General features: G+C 39.1%; 1 protein-coding gene across 1 annotated transcript; it reads right to left on the bottom strand.

Moving 5' to 3' along the window:
- Nucleotides 1–1,881: 1,881 nt before the first annotated feature.
- Nucleotides 1,882–13,824, bottom strand: LOC120548839 (putative cyclin-dependent serine/threonine-protein kinase DDB_G0272797/DDB_G0274007). The gene is made up of 9 exons (XM_039785350.1): nt 13,761–13,824; nt 11,329–11,429; nt 9,817–9,875; nt 9,212–9,361; nt 5,903–6,074; nt 5,201–5,807; nt 4,296–4,363; nt 3,587–3,625; nt 1,882–2,386 (listed from the first exon to the last, which is right to left on the bottom strand). Exons 3-7 carry the CDS (start codon nt 9,865–9,867, stop codon nt 4,348–4,350), a joined length of 996 nt encoding a protein of 331 aa, XP_039641284.1. The 5' UTR covers nt 9,868–9,875; nt 11,329–11,429; nt 13,761–13,824; the 3' UTR covers nt 1,882–2,386; nt 3,587–3,625; nt 4,296–4,347.
- Between the last annotated feature and the right edge of the window lie 4,636 nt (nt 13,825–18,460).

An 18,460-nucleotide genomic window follows, 5' to 3' on the forward strand; every position in this document is an offset into this window, starting at 1 on the left:
TTATACAAGGCTGCATTACAGAGCATATTAATATGACTGTCATGAAGGTTGTGTAGAGGAATAGAAACCAGTCTCTCCAGGCAAGCACACAGAATATGGTCTGCTCTATCTTTATTCTCCATGCCAAGTATGAGCTCTTATCCTCTGGCAGAAGATATGGGTAAACTTAACATTTCTAAAATATAGGGCTATTTGGACCTACCTCAATTAAAACTTTAAATAATGTTGCTTGAGGCTGCAGGTGTTGTGCAATATCTTCATGATATAATGCAAATGGTTGTGTGTTGCTCTTGTTATTGTTTGTGAAAGATGAGCAATAGATTGTTGCTGTGGGATGTGCTTCAGTCTGACTACATATCACTTTTTTTTATCACACTTATGTTTTTTTTTATTGTAAGTATATGTCAGCTGTATGATGAAACAATATGTCAAGTGTTATGTGTGAAGCATTTGAACTCAAGGCATATATCCCTCTGGGGACAATAAAGTAGGCTATAGGCCAAAGTGGATCATCTGCAAACCATGATATGTAAAAATTAAGACTTTGTCGAAGGACTATAGCAAACACATCGTTGGAAAGGTTTCAACCTGGAGAGTAACATATGTCAGTCTGAAGAGGATACATTACTCCTGCTTTGAAATATTGACCTCTGAACCTTGAACCCAGTCCATGTATGAAGGCTTGTCATTTAGCAACAGAAGGTGATACACACATAAGACCAGCTGTTCTAGAAAGCTCTGGACCTCAGCTATCATGTAGATATGGTCACCAAAGTTTACCCACTGTAAGCACTGTCAAATATGGTAATAAGCTATTTTCACTTATTTAACGATTCAATTTTTAAAATCTGATGACACCAGTGTGTTTCTCATCCCCAAAAAACCCCAGGGTGTATCCAAAATTATACACTGCCAACTACGAAGCTTGAGCACTTGTAGTTCTTCCGGGGTGGGTGGGGGGACTCGTTCGGCTCCTGTTTCTGCTGTCTGCCGTGAAATGGCTTGATTCCATTTCAGATTAAGGCCGTCCGCCGGCCGGCCGAGAACACAATATATGAGACAAATACATGAATCTGTATTTTATTATTATAACTACCTTTATTGTTTAACTCCTCAAATACAACGTTAGAAAAAAACATCAATATTACGAATATCATATATTTGTATCTTCTTATCCGCCGAGCGGCACGTAATACGTCACTTCCGGAGTCTTCAGCTGATTTAAAAAAAAGGTTATTACGGTACATAACTTATACTGGAACACAACTGAGCAACGTGTTGTTGCTGGTGACAAAACTACTGACTGTATATATGTACATTGAAGCATTCCTGGCGTTAAAGACCCGCTGATCGCTGTCTGATTGTGTGTGTGTGTGTGTGTGTGCATTGTGGGATATGGGTTTGAATGCGTCCAGCTCGGATCATATCGTACTGTTTCTGTATTACAGCATACTGTAATATTTCACAGGTAATAACACCGAAATAATATTGTTAAAATAAAGAAATGAATACCATGATAACATCTAAATAAATGTTGATAGATGTTGCATTATAGTTTTAAAAATATAAATAAACAACAAAGAAGCCCAGCTTCCCTGGCCCAAATAGACTGAAATAATAATATTAAAAGGTAAACATTTTTTTATTATTGTCTGTTCATTTAGCCACCCCTGCCTACCTCAGCTACCCTTTATACAGAAAATGTATGGTTTAGCTGGTGGTTTAGCTGTCTCTTAATGGTGTCAATTAATATGAATGAAGACATGTCCCACCTTCCTACATACTTTGGTGCATCATATGGCAATATATAATTTGATGCGTTGAAGAAGATATCAGCTGACTGGCTAACCCGAAAGTTGAATGGAAAGAAAGAAACAGAAATAAAGGTATACTTTGATTTATTTGAACACAGCTTTTAACAAAAATCAATAATAATAAAGAAAAAAACAGCATGACAGCATGTTAGGGTGGAAACCATTGACTGTTAATATTAATGGACAAAGCATCCAGTTCGGAAAAATGCTGCAAATGCGGAAGTGCCTTAAACCTGCATTATAGCAGTTGGTTTCTGTAGAAGTCTATGAGAAAGTGACCCACTTGTAACTTAATATATTAACTCAGTAAACATGTTCATAATGATTTTATGGTCTTAATCACAAATTTTAAGTGGCTATGATGAGATTGCCAGTGAAAGTGTGTAACGTAACGTGGCTCCTCCCTCTCGTCTACTAAAATCGTCACATCCGCAACCAAGATGGCTGCGCCCGTAACGGCAAACTCGACGACTCATCACAGATCTCCACAGACCAATGGGTGACATCACACATGGTTGGCACCTGGTGGGAACTGGCAGGCCGGCTCCCATGTCTCCTCCCAGATTTTTTCACTGTAAGTGTAAGTAACACAAAATCACATTAGAACAGTTAAAAACAGAGGAGCCATTTTAACATAATAGTTTCACAGCATAAATATTTTCAAAAATATTGTAAGGTCTTGTATTTCATTGTTTTTATACAAACATATACATATATAGTGCTTGATGCATTGAACAGATAAGCATCAGCCACGCTAATCGATAAAGTCATAGAAAGTAAACTAGCCTATAGTAGATATCAGTCTACAAGGATGATCTCGGCCGATACTGATGTTCTGCCAATATATTGGTGAATGTCTACTTCCTACGTAGAATCACACAGGGACAATTATGCATGGCATCAGGTATGGTACTGAAAAGAGCAAGTGGCTAAATCCTGTAGACAATATTTGACGCTGCATTTAATTAATCCTATACCAACAGTATAACCAATAGTGTAATTAATATACAGGTGGGTCTCCAAAATTACAATATTGTGCAATATTTCAAGACAATTTTTGTTGTTTTAATCTTGATGATTACAGTTTACAGCTCATGAAAACCAAAAATCATCATCTCAAAATATTAGAATAAAGAGGAATACAGAAATGTCGACCTTTTGAAAATAAATTAACAAATCTGACTTATCAATAATAGTTAATTCATATACTCTATACTTTGTCTGGCTGCTTTTACACAAATTACTGCATCAGTGTGGTGTGGTATGGAGGCCATTAGTGTATAACATTGCTGAGGTGTTATGGAAGCCCAGGTTGCTTTGATAGTGACCTTGAGGTTGTCTGTAATGTTGGGTTTGGTGTCTATCATTGTCCTCTCTATGGGGGTTCAGGTGAGACGAGTTAAGCACAGCAATACCATGCTAAGCAAACCAGTTACTAGCAGTTTGGCACTGTGGCAGGGGCAGAGTCCTGCTGGAAAAGGAAATCAGCATGTACATAAAGCTCGTCGGCAGATGGAACCATGCTCTAAAATCTCCTGGTAGAAGGCTGCATTGACTCTGGACTTAAAACCTAGTGGACATGACAGTTCTCTCAACGCTGCTCGTTGGTTGCAAAACTTTGAGACCCACCTGTACATTCAAAGTTGTGTGTGCTACAATATACGTGCCAATCTTACGTTCCAACCTTTATCCACCACCTATGAGATGATTAAAAGTGGAAACAGAAAGGACATGTATAAAGGCAATATAAAACAATATAAAGCAGTACTTACCATGCAAGGTAACCATTTCACCCTTACTTCTGATTGCCCCTACAGAAAGACACATACATGTAATCAGGTTTTGAATTTCATAATTTTTGGGGCAAGGCCACTTGGCCTTCAGTTGGGCCGTCGTAAAATTCCAACCCTGCATATAATACATGGTTAAGGAACATGAATTTATATACCTCATGGGATTCGCCATAGCCTATAATTTCTCAGGATCACCACATTGTGTTGAATGTATATATGTTTGAAAGTCATTTTAATTTAAATTATGCTAGTTATTTAAAAAAAAAAGATTTAATTCAGTATTTTTAATAGAGCTTTTGAAGGCTAGTAATTATGTCATGATAATATAGTCCGCTGTGGCTCTGTTTTGTTACATTAGCTTTGCCTTATTGTTAAGGACCAATTGCAATGACGACGTCTGCTAAAAGGGACTCAGAAAATGTGTGTTATTCCAACTCAAGACTTATCTAAGTCTGTTTAAAATATAAAGATAATGTAAAAAGCAGAGCATTTGATCTAAAATGGAATCTAAATCTAAAATTTAGTGGTGTGTGTGTGTGTGTGTGTGTGTGTGTTGTGTGTGAAGATGACTGAAGTTGGTAACCACTTGCTTAAATGGTCAGTATTTTATGATATGTGAAATTCCAGATGAGCCACAGACAATGGAGATGATCAGACAGCCAAATGAAAAATATATTCTATATCTTACCTCATTCATCCTTGTTCCTGTTATGGAGTCATATTTGAAAATTTGTTGCCTACTACATTTCCGGCAACCTTAGATGACAAAAAAGAAAATATTAATTAACCATAAATGTCAAAAAACTTGAAAAACTTGAAACTTGAAATTCTTAACTAAGTTTCATAAAACCTGTGGAGCAACATTAATCATTGTCCTTGAACTTTGAAAATGTCAGAAAACACAGCTAAATAACTAAAGAATACATACATTAAGGACCATTCACACCAAGAACAATAACTATAAAAAAAATATTGTTCTCTTTAATATGATAAACTATAATGATAACGACATGGAGAACAAAATCGTTGGGGCTCACTTTTAAAGCGATTTTGAGAATGATAAAAAGCTAACAGCCAATAAGAACCCATCACATTTATTAACACAAGGTGAGACTTCGCTTATCGTTGGTCAGCCTGGATGCTTTTGTCGTTATGGTTATAGTTATAGTTCCTGGAATGAACTGCCCTTTAGCCATCAAATTCAGTGATTTCATAACAAAATGTAGCCTAATTATCCTACTGCCTAGCCTAAAGGTTATTGAAACAGACTTGGGAACAGTGGTAGGTGGGGAAATAAGCTACCTGGGCTGCCCACTGATGTATGTGTATGTGTGTGTGTGTTTGTGTGTGTGTATTCATCTCTCCTCAAGTGTGTAATGCTCATTGCTTTACTCCTAGAGTGTGTGTTCAGTACTGAAAGGTACTATGTATGCAAGGAAAAACTCCTTTGTGTATCAGACTGGCCACTGAAAGTTAGTCACTATTAACTAATTGACTGGACTTAAATTCACCTGAAGATTTCTGTATTTCATGAATAATGATTACAAAAAGGGGAAATTCATACATAGTTTGCTAAGACCACAGTTCACTTACACTTTCTTTTTTTGGGGGGGGGGTTGTTCTTTCACAGGGAGAGAGACAGGGTATAAATCTAAAAGATAAAATGTCTCCTTTTCCTGGGCCTGATGCTGGGACTCTGGCTGGGCCTGATGCTGAGACTCTGGCTGGGCCTGATGCTGGGACTCTGGCTGGGCCTGATGCTGAGACTCTGGCTGGGCCTGATGCTGGGACTCTGGCTGGGCCTGAAGCTGGGACTCTGGCTGGGCATGAAGCTGGGACTCTGGCTGGGCATGAAGCTGGGACTCTGGCTGGGCCTGAAGCTGGGACTCTGGCTGGGCCTGAAGCTGGGACTCTGGCTGGGCCTGATGCTGAGACTCTGGCTGGGCCTGATGCTGAGACTCTGGCTGGGCCTGATGCTGAGACTCTGGCTGGGCCTGATGCTGGGACTCTGGCTGGGCCTGATGCTGGGACTCTGGCTGGGCATGAAGCTGGGACTCTGGCTGGGCATGAAGCTGGGACTCTGGCTGGGCCTGATGCTGAGACTCTGGCTGGGCCTGATGCTGAGACTCTGGCTGGGCCTGATGCTGAGACTCTGGCTGGGCCTGATGCTGGGACTCTGGCAATGTCGTTGTGGAGTTCCCTACAATATTATGTGTGTATGTTAATTTATGATATTTCCCCATCATAAAAAAAACCCATTTAAAACTGTCATGACTTAAATTACACAAATCCTACCTTCTTTGATCAATAAAAAATGGTAGGCCTTTCTCATGGTGGCCACAATTTTTAGGTTATCCTCAGTGGGTGGCAGATGGGTCACCACATCGGCCACCCACTTTCCAGAGGCCTTATCCTTTCTGGCGAAAAACAGAATTGGGACATAGCCCAATGAACTTAGTTTTTTCACCTGTAATAAATAAATGCAGACAGAAAACATTAGTTATTCCCACTGCATTATTTTCCACCCTATTGAAAAAAAATGCATTAAATACATTAGTGCTACTGTTTCTAATATACAGGTACACAATTAACATGATCAAAATTAACAGATTTTACCCTTAGAAACAACATTACATATGTACTCTATACCAGTGGTTCTCAAAGTGGATTTGCTTTGAATGAGAAAGTAGTGCTTTATCATTAAGAAATGCTTATCAATGACCATGTAATGATTTCGAATCTACATATAAAATCTTGATTATAAATGCACTAATAAATTAAAACATTAACATTTAACTTTTTGTGATTATGACTAATCAAGTCAATCTGTTGTGAATCACTTGAATCACTTCACTCAGGTCATGATGAACCATTCTTCCTGCTGCTTAGCTTGGCTTATTTGCCATTAAGATAGCTGATGAAAGTGGATAAATGTTTGAGTCAGTCCACATCATTAAGTTATTCAAAATCCAAAGTTGACTAAAGACCAAGTTACACACCAGCTAGAAATTACAGAATAGTGAACCCAGACAGAAATTCAGAGAATAGAAATGGCATCAAAGTATAGAAACGGTAGAAATTGTTTTGATTATGAGGGGGCCCTTGGAAATTGTTCTCCCGCACAAAGGGTCCTTGGCACAAACAGTTTGAGAACCCCTGCTCTATACAACCAATATTCATGTAATGTTGTGCTGAATGCTGGTGGTCTAGTAGTTAGCAGTCTGGGTTTCTAAAGGGGACACTAAAAGTCCTGACACCCTTCAAAAATAATGATATTGATTGGACACACAAAACAAAATATGATAACAAAAATACATTTTGACTGGACTCCCTCTTTATGGCCATCTATCCACCTGATCCAAACACTCTCCTCCCCCCCTTGGTCGGTCTACCTGTCTCTCCCCACGGCAAATGTAGCTTGGGGGACAAACAGAAACACTAATTTGGGAATGTCACCAAGTGACATAAAATAGCCAGCCGCTCTACAGAACCTGGTCTCGGTCCTACTCCGGTAGGTATGGTTGAACCCTTTCCACTTTTAACGCAACGTTACTATCTCCCCTGTAGTAATTCAAATGCTTTTTTAAGTTGTGGCTTTGAAATAGGACACCTGGAATATGGCCTTGCTTTTAACAACACATATGTTGCACACAGCATCACGTTCACGCATGTCCTGAGTTATTTTGCCATGTCATCATGCACTTTCTCTAAAATTAAAAAAAAAAGTGTGAGATGCAATATTGACATGCTAGGGGTGGTAGTGCAAGGTAGGAGCATGTTATCTACTTACATAATCATGCAAGACTGTCTTTAATAGTGACTCTAGGTCTGAATTATGTGATCTGCCTTTAGCAGAGACAGAGACTTCAGTAACACATTGTATATGTAAACAAATGTACATGAGCGCCTGGGGTCCATTCTTCGTACGTTGCTTAAAACATCCGAGATCAAATGACACATCCTAGATGATATCATCGTGCTAATCATGATCTGGCTAATTAGGTTCTTCGAACACACCTGCTGTTGATGATTAGTATAGCTGGATTGAGTTAGTGAGATGATTGCGCGTTCATGCGCTTGTTTAAAAGGGGAGATGTATCGATAGGAGAAACTTTGATCAGCAACGCTGCTATTGGCTGCTCAACATGGCCAAAGAGCTCGCTCAGTTTTCAACGCAGCAGAGCAAGAACTATTAATGGAAGGGTATGCTGAGTTTGAAACAATAATTAAAACGCCAGGGAACACCTCAAAGTCTGCAAAAGCCAGGAGAGAGGGCTGGCAAAAAGTAGCAGACAAATTAAATCCATAAGTGTTCCATGTTATGGTTATATCACTTATTACAGTATATATTCTTGTATTTTAATAATTTCATAATTGCTTAATGTCAGAGCCAGCTCAGGACCCACTAGAACATGGGAACAAGTAAAAGTGAAGTACAAGAATATTCTTCAAACTAGTAAGCTTTTCTACTTCTACTGTTTAGTCTCTTTTACCCAAAAACATTTTAAATGATGTGTTTGTCTGTTTATAACAGCAACCAAGAAAAAGGCGGAGCATAAAAAAACAGGTGGTGGTCCTGCACCCCCACATTATACCCCGGCAGAAGAGCTGGCCCTTGGGCTAAATGCAAACCGTCCCATTGTGGAGGGCATCCCTGGGGGCAGCTCTTCCTTAGACCTAAAGCCAGGGACCAGTAACACCAACACCTTAATTACAGGGAAATGAGTTTTAAATCATCTTGCTACAGTGTAAATAATTTGTTGCTGCATTAAATTAAGTATGTCTATAATCCAAATGGCTGGTACAGTCATTCCAACAGATAAATACTGAGTCAATTGCTTTGACTTGTAAAGGTGAAAACTGCATAACTTAATGTAGTAATGTTTTGCAATATGTTATTGATCATATTTTTTTCCTAGTGTAGTTCATTGTAATGCCATTGTGTTCTCTTTTTTTCCGACGAGTCAAACTTTTAACGTGTGGCTCCAACAAGTTGATAATGTAGATGAGAACCTCCCGAGAAAAACGATATCTCTCAATCAGTAGATTATCGCGCTGCGCTGATGGATCCTGTCGATCTCGCAAAACGCGATTGCTTCAAAAAGCTTTTTGAATTATTCTGACACCTTCAGCAACAGGTTCCTGATGTAAAAACGGACAAGACATGGCTGCGACAGACTTCCCAAATCACCTCCGTTTATAGCCTATAGCCGGGATCTAATCCTGTTGACATGAAATAAGCCTGCTCGCGAGCAGGTTTAAGATTGCGCACCTGTTGCTATGACAGCAAGTCCAGGATGAGCGTCGAAGAACTAAACAATCCAAGATCATGCCAAATCGCCAACAATCAAATCCAGCTAAGTGAGTTAGCGACGTACGAAGAATGGGCCCCTGGTCAAAAAGAAAGTCTATTCCATGCATGTCAAGCAAATGACAAATACATTAAAATAATATGTTACACCAATGCCAACTATGCCTACCTCAAATTCATTCACTGACAGATTAAACTTCTTTTTGTAAAATGAGGCCCTTGCCCTATCACAGAATATTAATGAAAGTGAAACAAATCATATTGCTTAATTAAACATGACCATTTCTACTTACTGCAATATAGGCAGAGTCCACCACTCTTCCCGCATTTCTATTTTTTAGGACCCTTTCCCCCCACTTCCTGTCCAGGGACACTTTTTTGGCCATTACTTTGGGTTTTTTGGAGATGGTTGTGAAACAAGAGCTGCAGGTTTTGCGGCTCAGCTGTGTTGGTAAAAGTATACCAAAGTGAGACATCAGATCCAAAGTCACAGAGAAGAAGTACAATCAAGATACAGTTTAACTTGGCTGTATACAGAAAAGAGAGGAACACACAAAGCACAATGCAATTCAGAATATGCGTCTGTAGATTGACACAGGATTATTATTATTATTATTATAATAATCATACAGTGAAAGTGGCAGATGTAGGAGAAGCCCAGGCTACTCTAATCAATGTTGCCTAATGCCTATAGCGTTTGGTGCAAAACAAGCAAACAAAATTTATGTCAACCCATTACATTACATTATCACTGTTTTGTAACACAGTACAGATATCATACAGGGTCATTTAGTAGGAGCATACTTTAGTGTCCAATTGACCTACTATTGAGAAATGTAGAACATTAAAACCACATATTTGAATATTGGACATAATGCTCTATTCTACTATCCCTTACCTGGTTAGGTGCTTGGCAGGAGGGGCAAGGCTTAAACTTCCTTCGAGTCATTTTGAAATCTACACAACACACGCACACACACGCACAGACAGACACACACACACACACACACACAACCAAAACAACATCAAGTAAACATGATATTTTTTTTTTTAACAGAGAACAGATGAAGAGATTTCACAGGCAAAAAGGCTGGCACTTAAAATTAGCACACACACACACACACAAACACACACACACACACACACACACACACACAAGGCAACCCCAACTATAACCTAACATTTAATACTAAAATCTAATCTTTAACCGTTGGCAAATTGCATAGGACAATGTTGTGGGTCAATAAGCATGTGTTAAAGGCACTTGGGGAATTCAGAATCAACAACTACACAATCTCACATATACCTGTGCTGTGAATAGCCCCTATGTAACTCAATAATTACAATTACATGATACCATGTTTGATAACACAACCTATGATGACGGTACCCTGTGTGAAAATTAATTAGCGGCTACATGTTAGCTAGACTAACTGCATATTTAATTAGGTGCAACAAGTTATAATTCAATGTCTTGATTGATTTCATATCCAATTAAATTGCCATAAAACACTATACACGATGCTAACAAATGCAAATATGTCTTTGCATAACTCGATTATTTCCTTAAATGCTATCTGAATTTTATTCCTGCTTTCTACCAACCCAATGACAACGATTGAGCAGCTAAACTGTTAGCTAAGGTTAGTGAGGTATATGGTCATCTTATTTTATCTGCATATTCCATATGATTTGTACTTAAGCTTTGAGTAACAAAGAAACCCAGATGAACATTGGGCTACTTTCAGAAAACACATCTGGAAAAAGCATTATCAATGGGGCCCTCCAGGACAGAGACAGTTGGCATGAAGCCATTGGTCAGTTATCGATTCCACCCCAATTCATGGAATATACACATGTGGCACACACACAAAGAACTTCAGAGTGACTTTTGAGAATCTGGGAAGCTGTCCTCTCCGAGCTCTGCAGGGCTTGTAATTTGATGCTGATTTCTTGAATGTGAATAAACCTTTATAATCAAGAAACAGTGTCGGCAGATTCCTCTCTACACAGCAACGCATCATCGATACCAATTAAACAACATTAGCAGGTTAACTGCTAAGTTAGCGTCACTGCAACAACAACCATGCACTTATATCAGTCTCTATCCCATGAATTTTCTACAGTGCACTTTAGACAGTGTCAACAAACATAACACAACTTATTGGCATAATTGCTTTCTACCAAAACAATGGATTGAGCAGCTAACTTTAACGTTAACTGCTAGCTAGCTAAGTTAGCGTCACTGCAACAACAATCATGCACTTATATCAGTCTCTATCCCACGCATTTTCTACAGTGCACTTTAGACAGCGTCAACAAACACAACACAACCTATTGGCATAATGGATCATTTTTCATGTGTCATTGTTATATATTTTCTAATTCACCTATTTTGGAAGCTACTTACCGTTTAGTCCAGAAGCGTAATGATACTGGCTGCGAGCGTCGCAAACAGTGACAGCATCACTGATGATGGATTTGATTGGCCAACAGATACATAAAGTGGCGCTAAAAAGAATATTCCATTATTATTATTATTATTATTATTATTATTATTATTATTATTATTATTATTATTTTTAAAATAATAATACTAATTATTGTTTGTATTACCTTACGTTACCTGCACCAGAGCTGAATACAATTATGCAAGATCAAAGTAGCCTAAGGTTGATGCTCTGGTGGCGCTAAAAAGTATATTCCATTATTATTTTTTAAATAATTATTCTTTTCTTGTTTTACTTTAAGTTAACTACACCAGAGCTGAATAAAATTATGCTCTGATGGTCTGCATGAATGTCTTATCTGACGGACCCCCACGTCGAAAAACAACGCAAATGGTACACCTCTTTGTTAACATGAATGTCTATCTGACGGACCCAGGGGGTCAGCTTTTCTTAGACATGAGTAGGGGGGGGGGCACCAAGGAAAAAAGGTTGGGAACCACTGCTCTGACCCATGTCATGACCCTTTTCTCAGCTTGTGAAATGGTTGAATGAGATGTGTGAGTTTTGTGCTGTAGGGCTGAGGTAGAAGTGTGCCAAAAATGCCCAAACACATGTTGTATATGTACACATACCCAAACAAAGCTATATACATCTTACTCTGTGAACAAAAACCTCGGCAACAATCTGCTTATCCTTTTAATTTCCTGAAAATGCTTCCTAAAACTAGTCCCTTCTTAATTTTGAAAAGGTAGTCTCAGTAAAGGCTACAAAGGTTAGGATGGCTACAAGCTGTAACCACGGTGATTGATTTGAGGATCATCTTCTGAATATAATAATTAATATGTTAGGCCTACCATAAATTGATATTTCAAAAAAGTAATTTATTTAAAACAACTAATAATGCAGTGTGATTTTAAATCAAACTAAGTCCCACACATAAATATACTCTTATACTGTTTTTTTCCCCTTTAGTCTTTGCTATCAATATTCATCAACTGCAAAATTAGAAAATTGCGTTTTTAAATAACTATGCATGGAAAATAAAATAATAAATGCTTCTCTTTGTATATAGTTTATTGTTTTTCACAACAGTACAATTCAAAACAAATGCAAATTAGTCAAACAAGCCATTAGGCTGTATTTCTAAACACTCAACTGTAGGTTTTTTATATAGTACATATAAGGCAAATCAAAGTGCTAAATATAAAACACAATGTTTTCATTATTAGTATTTTATTGTGTAAATTCTCACGTACAACGTGGAACATTCTTTCACAGACGAGATGTGGAATTTCCACGTCACTTCCGCGAGTTCGTTTAAACGTAGACAAATACATGAAACTGTATTTTAATATTATAACTATCTTCATTGTTTAACTCCTCAAATACAACATTAGAAAAAAACATCAATATTACGAATGTTATATATTTTTATCTTCGTATCCCGTACTACGTCACTTCCGGAGTTTTCCGCGGATTCGTTTAAACGTTATTATGGTTCATAACTTCCTGGAACAAAACTGAGCAACATGTTGTTGCTGGTGACACAATCACTGACTGTATGTATGTATATTGAAGCGATCCTGGCGTTAAAGACCCGCTGATCGCTGCCCGATTCTTTGAAATGAATGGCCGCATTGCATTGGGGGATATCGGCTTTGAATGCGTCTAGCTCGGATCATATCGTAATGTTCTAATTACAGCATATACTGTAATATTTTACCGGTAATAAGACCGAACTAATATTATTAAAATAAAGAAATCAATGCCATGATAACATCTAAATAAATGTTGATAGATGTAGCGTTATAGTTTAAAAAATATAAATCAACAAAAAAGCAACCCAGCTTCCCTGGCCGAAATAGACCGAAATAATAACATTAAAATAAATACATATAAACCATGATAATATCTCGTGAATAATGTTGATTAAAACAGTGGTTATTGGGCTAAAAATACCAATAATAACTGTCATAGATTTCGAGTTAAGGGGCGGGGGGCGTGTTTTTCTCTTTCGTCGATATCCGACGGTGAGGGAATAACATGAATGTCTATCTGACGGACCCCCTCGTCGAAAAATAACGTCAAGGGTACCCCTATTTCGTTGAAACTTGACGCCAGGGTCCTTGACCATGCGTCATACATTTGACGAGTAGGGAGTGAGACTGTGTTGGCCCTACACCCCACCTGCTACAAAGAAAAGCCTCTCACGATATCACAAGACACACACAGGCACAGTCATTTCAACAGGGCAATACTGCAAATTGAGCAAAGGACCATTTACAGTTCTTTACAACCTATAAGATGCTTTGAAACCCCATTGCATTTTCAGAAATAGAATAAAGATTTCACAAATATGAAACTGTGTTTTTAAGAAGAATTTAAATCCTACCTGATGTGAAGTGTGACTGTGTGAATGATAAAGAGGTGACCATCGTAGCCTCCTGCACGGGTGAGCCAGGATGTTTGTTTAAAGCCTTCACCGAATGAGAGCCGAGCTGGCTTGAGGTTTCAGCCTGTGCCCAGATTGTGTGCTCCGCTCTGCTGGGCTGCTCTGCTCCTGCTGTACTCTGCGGCAGTGCTTCATGCACCCGAGGCCAGCAGATGTCTGTTCATTCTCTGAACCGGGGGTTGACAGAAATACCTCTCTCCCCCCACAGTCTTCCTGACCTGTCGTAAACACATTGCTGTGGGCTAGTTCCTACAACAAACCCTCCCACACAGAAACACACAATCTTCATGGTAAACTTTAACTTTAACATCCCATATGGCAATTTTGTCCACATTAACTGCTACTTATGTGCAGACTGTAACAGGGCTAAATGAATAGTCACGGTGAATTTGAGCAACAAAGCAGCCACACTCTTCTGCTCTCCTCTTCTCACAGACACAGGTACCAAGACGCTCAGGTGCACATGCAAAAAAACAGGCATGCTCTTCTCCTATCCTCTCCTATCACCCTTCAACATCTTTTCTGGGTAAAAACCTTCAACTATAATGTCTCATAGAAAATGTAAATTACTTTTCTTTAAAAAGGTAGCTCACTTTAAATTAAAAATCAGTCATTACCTAACCCTCATTCTGAAAGAAGGTCAGGTTATTTTTTTCAATTCACAAAACACTCCTGGAGTTTCACATGAAAACAGCTTGCCGCATCCTCCCAAACAACCGTAGTCAACAGCGGCTTTGTTTCAAACTGCTTTTGTTAAAAAACAACTTTACAAAAACATAAAAAGTCCTTCATACTGCTTGTCTATCGTAATCCAAGTTTTTAAATGTCCAGACAAGCCACATTGACCTGAAAAGTTGTCATTTACACCATGTGTTTAGCAGAAATCTTCACTGTAGCTTCGTAGCTGGGAGCTGTGTCACTATTTTCTGCAGTTGTTTGGGAAAATGCTACAACACTGATTTCCTGTGAAAGTCCAGCAGTGTTCATTTAAAATGAACTATAAATAAAATCCTACTTTTTACAGTAAAGACCTTTCAGTAATATTTGCTCTCTGTGTGTGTCCCCTCCAGGAGCAGATCCAGATTACATGATTACTGGCCATTTGGAGGAAGTCTGATCTTTCTGCTGTGTTGCACCTCTGTTACAGATTCATTGACTTTTTGTGGTATGTTTTAATTTGACTTAATAATACACTGTATAGTTAGGATTCTTACAGTTTTTTTTTCTGAATGCTTAAACCCTAACCGTGATTGTCATAGCACAACTTCTAAAACTATTAATACTTATAGCAAAACCACTCACTGAGATTGCAAAACTTAAAGCACAAACCATGCTTTGCACTCAGTTTGCAATTTTGTAACACACACTTTGCAAAACTGTAGGTACAATCCACTTCACAGCACTCTTTGCGGAACTGTCAACACAACTCACTGCTTTACACTCATTTTCCAAATGATCAACACACACCTAGCAAAACTATACACACGTATGGCTATTATTTACACTATTTTGCGTATGTGCAGACTTTGAATGAACAGACTTCTACTGTCCTCGGGTGCATGAAGCACAGCCGCAGAGTACAGCAGGAGCAGAGCACCCCAGCAGAGTGGGGCACACTTAGGGAGGACACTCGCACAAACATACACATAGATCTTTGCGGCTGAAAACTAAAGCTATCACGGCTCTCATCCCCTGAAGGCTGTAAACAAACAGCCTAGACTGCAAGACGAATACTCATGGTGAGCTTGAGCCAGAAAGAGGACATGTTGTGAATTAGACATTCAAGCTGTAGTGTCTCGCGTTTGACGCAACAAAGGTCTGGCTCGGCCGTGCTGGAGGCTACAAAGGTCACCTCTTTATCATTCACACAACTTAATTTTTTTCCCCTAAAATATGTGTGCTTTGCAGTAAAATAAAAGGATGTACAAATTCAACATGTGTCTTTGTAAATGTTGTATTTCTGTAACAATGATATGGACACTCACACATACATACACACACATCTTTGCAGCTGAAAACTAAAGCTAGCACGGCTCTCATCCTGTGAAGGCTGTAAACAAACAGCCTAGACTGCAAGACGAATACTCATGGTGAGCTTGATGTGAATTAGACATAGGCTAGAAACATGAGCATGGTGAGTCCATGGAGTCTGACATGAGTCCCGGCACGCAGCTGCAGCCCAGCGTCAGCCTTCAGCAGTGGTAGACGCTGCAGCCCAGCGTCAGCCTTCAGCAGTCATAGCAGTTGGTCTGTGTTGCCATGTTGCTGAATGTCTGTACAATCTACACCAAGAACCTTTGTTGACTTTGACAATGAAGACACTCACTTGGGTCTTTGTTTGTATGTGTGTGTTTTTATTAACACACTAGGTAAGGTCACAAAACATTTTGGCTTAGTGTATGTGTCTAGCAAAGACCAAAGCGCCCGGAGCTCGTATCAACTCAGCCGAGAACTCGGTCTGTGTTGCTGACAAGACAGACTGAGAGAAAGTCTTACCTCCAGGCGCCCGGAGCCAGTATAAACTCTGCTGAGAAGGCTGTCTGTGTTGCCGTGTTGCTGACAAGACAGGCCAAGACCTTGTCACTGTGTGTGAGTCAGATTCAGCCTTCAGCAGTCATTTGTGTCCACTGACACTGACAATAAAGACACACACTCTGGGCTTGTTTGTATGTGTGTGTTTTTCGTTTTTATTATTCAGCAAAACAAGGCTCAGGGCACAAAACATTTCAAGCCCCAGTTAGTGCCTCTATGGCTGTGTGTTGACCTCTAGGGCCCCCCAGCCTCACATCCAGGCCCTAGTAAGTGGCTCTAAGCCTGGATTAACATGCTCTCCCTACTGGCCTACTACCACAGAATCAGCTGGTCCCTCCTTAGGATAACAGCGCACACTGGTATCATTGTAAAGGTAGACACTCTGCCTACGGTGGCCTTGGCCTTCGGGTGCCCGAGACCCATCCTGCACTCAAACGCGTTTCCCACTGTGCCTGCGTGCCTTCGTGCCTGTGTGTAGCTGTGTCTGTGAGGACAGGAGAGAAGAGGAGGAGAGCGTACCCTGCTGTTTTGCCTGCGTGCCTGATCGCCTTTATGCCTGTGTGTGCCTGTGTTTGTGAGGAAAGGAAAGGAGAGGAGAAGAGTGTATCCTGCTATTTTGCTTGCATACCTGAGAGGCTTTATGCCTGTGTTTAGCTGTGTCTCTGAGGACAGGAGAGGGGAGGGAAGAGCGTACAATGCTATTTGGCTTGCGTGCCTGAGAGGCTTTATGGCTGTGTGCCTGTGTGTACCTGTATGCAGCTGTGTCTTTCAGGAGAGCAGAGGAGAGGAGAAGAGTGTAGCCTGCTATTTTTCCTGCGTGCCTGTGAGTAGCTGGGACAGTCAGCCAGCGCGGTGGAATCTACCTTCATTTTATTCTCATAAAGACAATAAAGCTTTCACAAATCTAAAAGTGTGTTTTAGTCATAATTAATAATTTACCTTAATGAGAGAGAGAGACTCTTTGACATGTATGAATTTAAGACCTATAATCAATTACACAGCTCTTCTTTTCCTCCCTTCACATATTCTCTCTCTTATACACACACACACACACACACACACACACAGAAATTATTCAAATGCGGGTATCTGTCATTTCTAGAAAAATATAGAAAGGTAAATACTAAATGTTTCTGCTTTATCATTTTGACTTTGATGTTTGATCATATACACCAACCCACTTTATTTGTTTAATTAAAATTTCAAGAATTACTTTAGTAACATGATCTATACCTCTATATTATATTTCTATTAATAATTCTATGCAATTTCTTTAGCTTTTAATCAATTAATTTGAAGATATTGGATCTAATCTATTATGTATAATGTATAATATTCCCCTCTGAAATGTAGTGAATGACAAGTGAATAGTTCATAAACAAACGTTAAAAACCTTTCAGCTGCTGGAGGCTGGTGTAACAACGCCCTCTGCTTGACACCAGCAGGACCTAAAACAGCGGACATGTTATCCAGTTTTTTCCTCTAATTTTCTTATTCACTTTGCCTACGATCGATCAATTCAAAGATATTAAATATAATATAAGAGACAGTGTAATATTCTCTCTGGGAGTTTGTGAAGGACAAAATATTTTAATAATTTACAAAATAAAACCTTAGAACCTTGAGAAGTTCCGTGAGGGACTTCTGGAGTCTGGTTTAATGGCGCCCTCTGGAGGTGAACAGCAGGAACTAAAAGCAGAGCTGCAGACACAAATACACATATTAAAACATGTTTATTCCTTTAATTGTATTGTTTGAATTTGAATGGATTCATCTTATATACTAACCCACCTCATTTGTTTAATTAATATACATTTCAAGACTTTATTTTGTACACGATCTATCCATGTATTTAATCATTTGCTATTAATTATTCCGAGTTCCAGCTGTCAGATGCTGGAGTATGGTGTATTTGCGTCCTCCGGTGGACATCAGCATGAACTACAAATAAAGTTGAAGACACAAATACATACATTAGAACATTTTTACAGTTTATTCCGATTTCATTTGTTTAATAAAGACTTTGCCATCAACATCTCACTCATTGAACTTTTGAAGGGTTTTAATGTTTTCTTTTAGGAACTATTATATTATTATAAACACAGAAA

This window comes from Perca fluviatilis, chromosome 20, assembly GCF_010015445.1.
Source record: "Perca fluviatilis chromosome 20, GENO_Pfluv_1.0, whole genome shotgun sequence".
Lineage (NCBI taxonomy): Eukaryota > Metazoa > Chordata > Actinopteri > Perciformes > Percidae > Perca > Perca fluviatilis.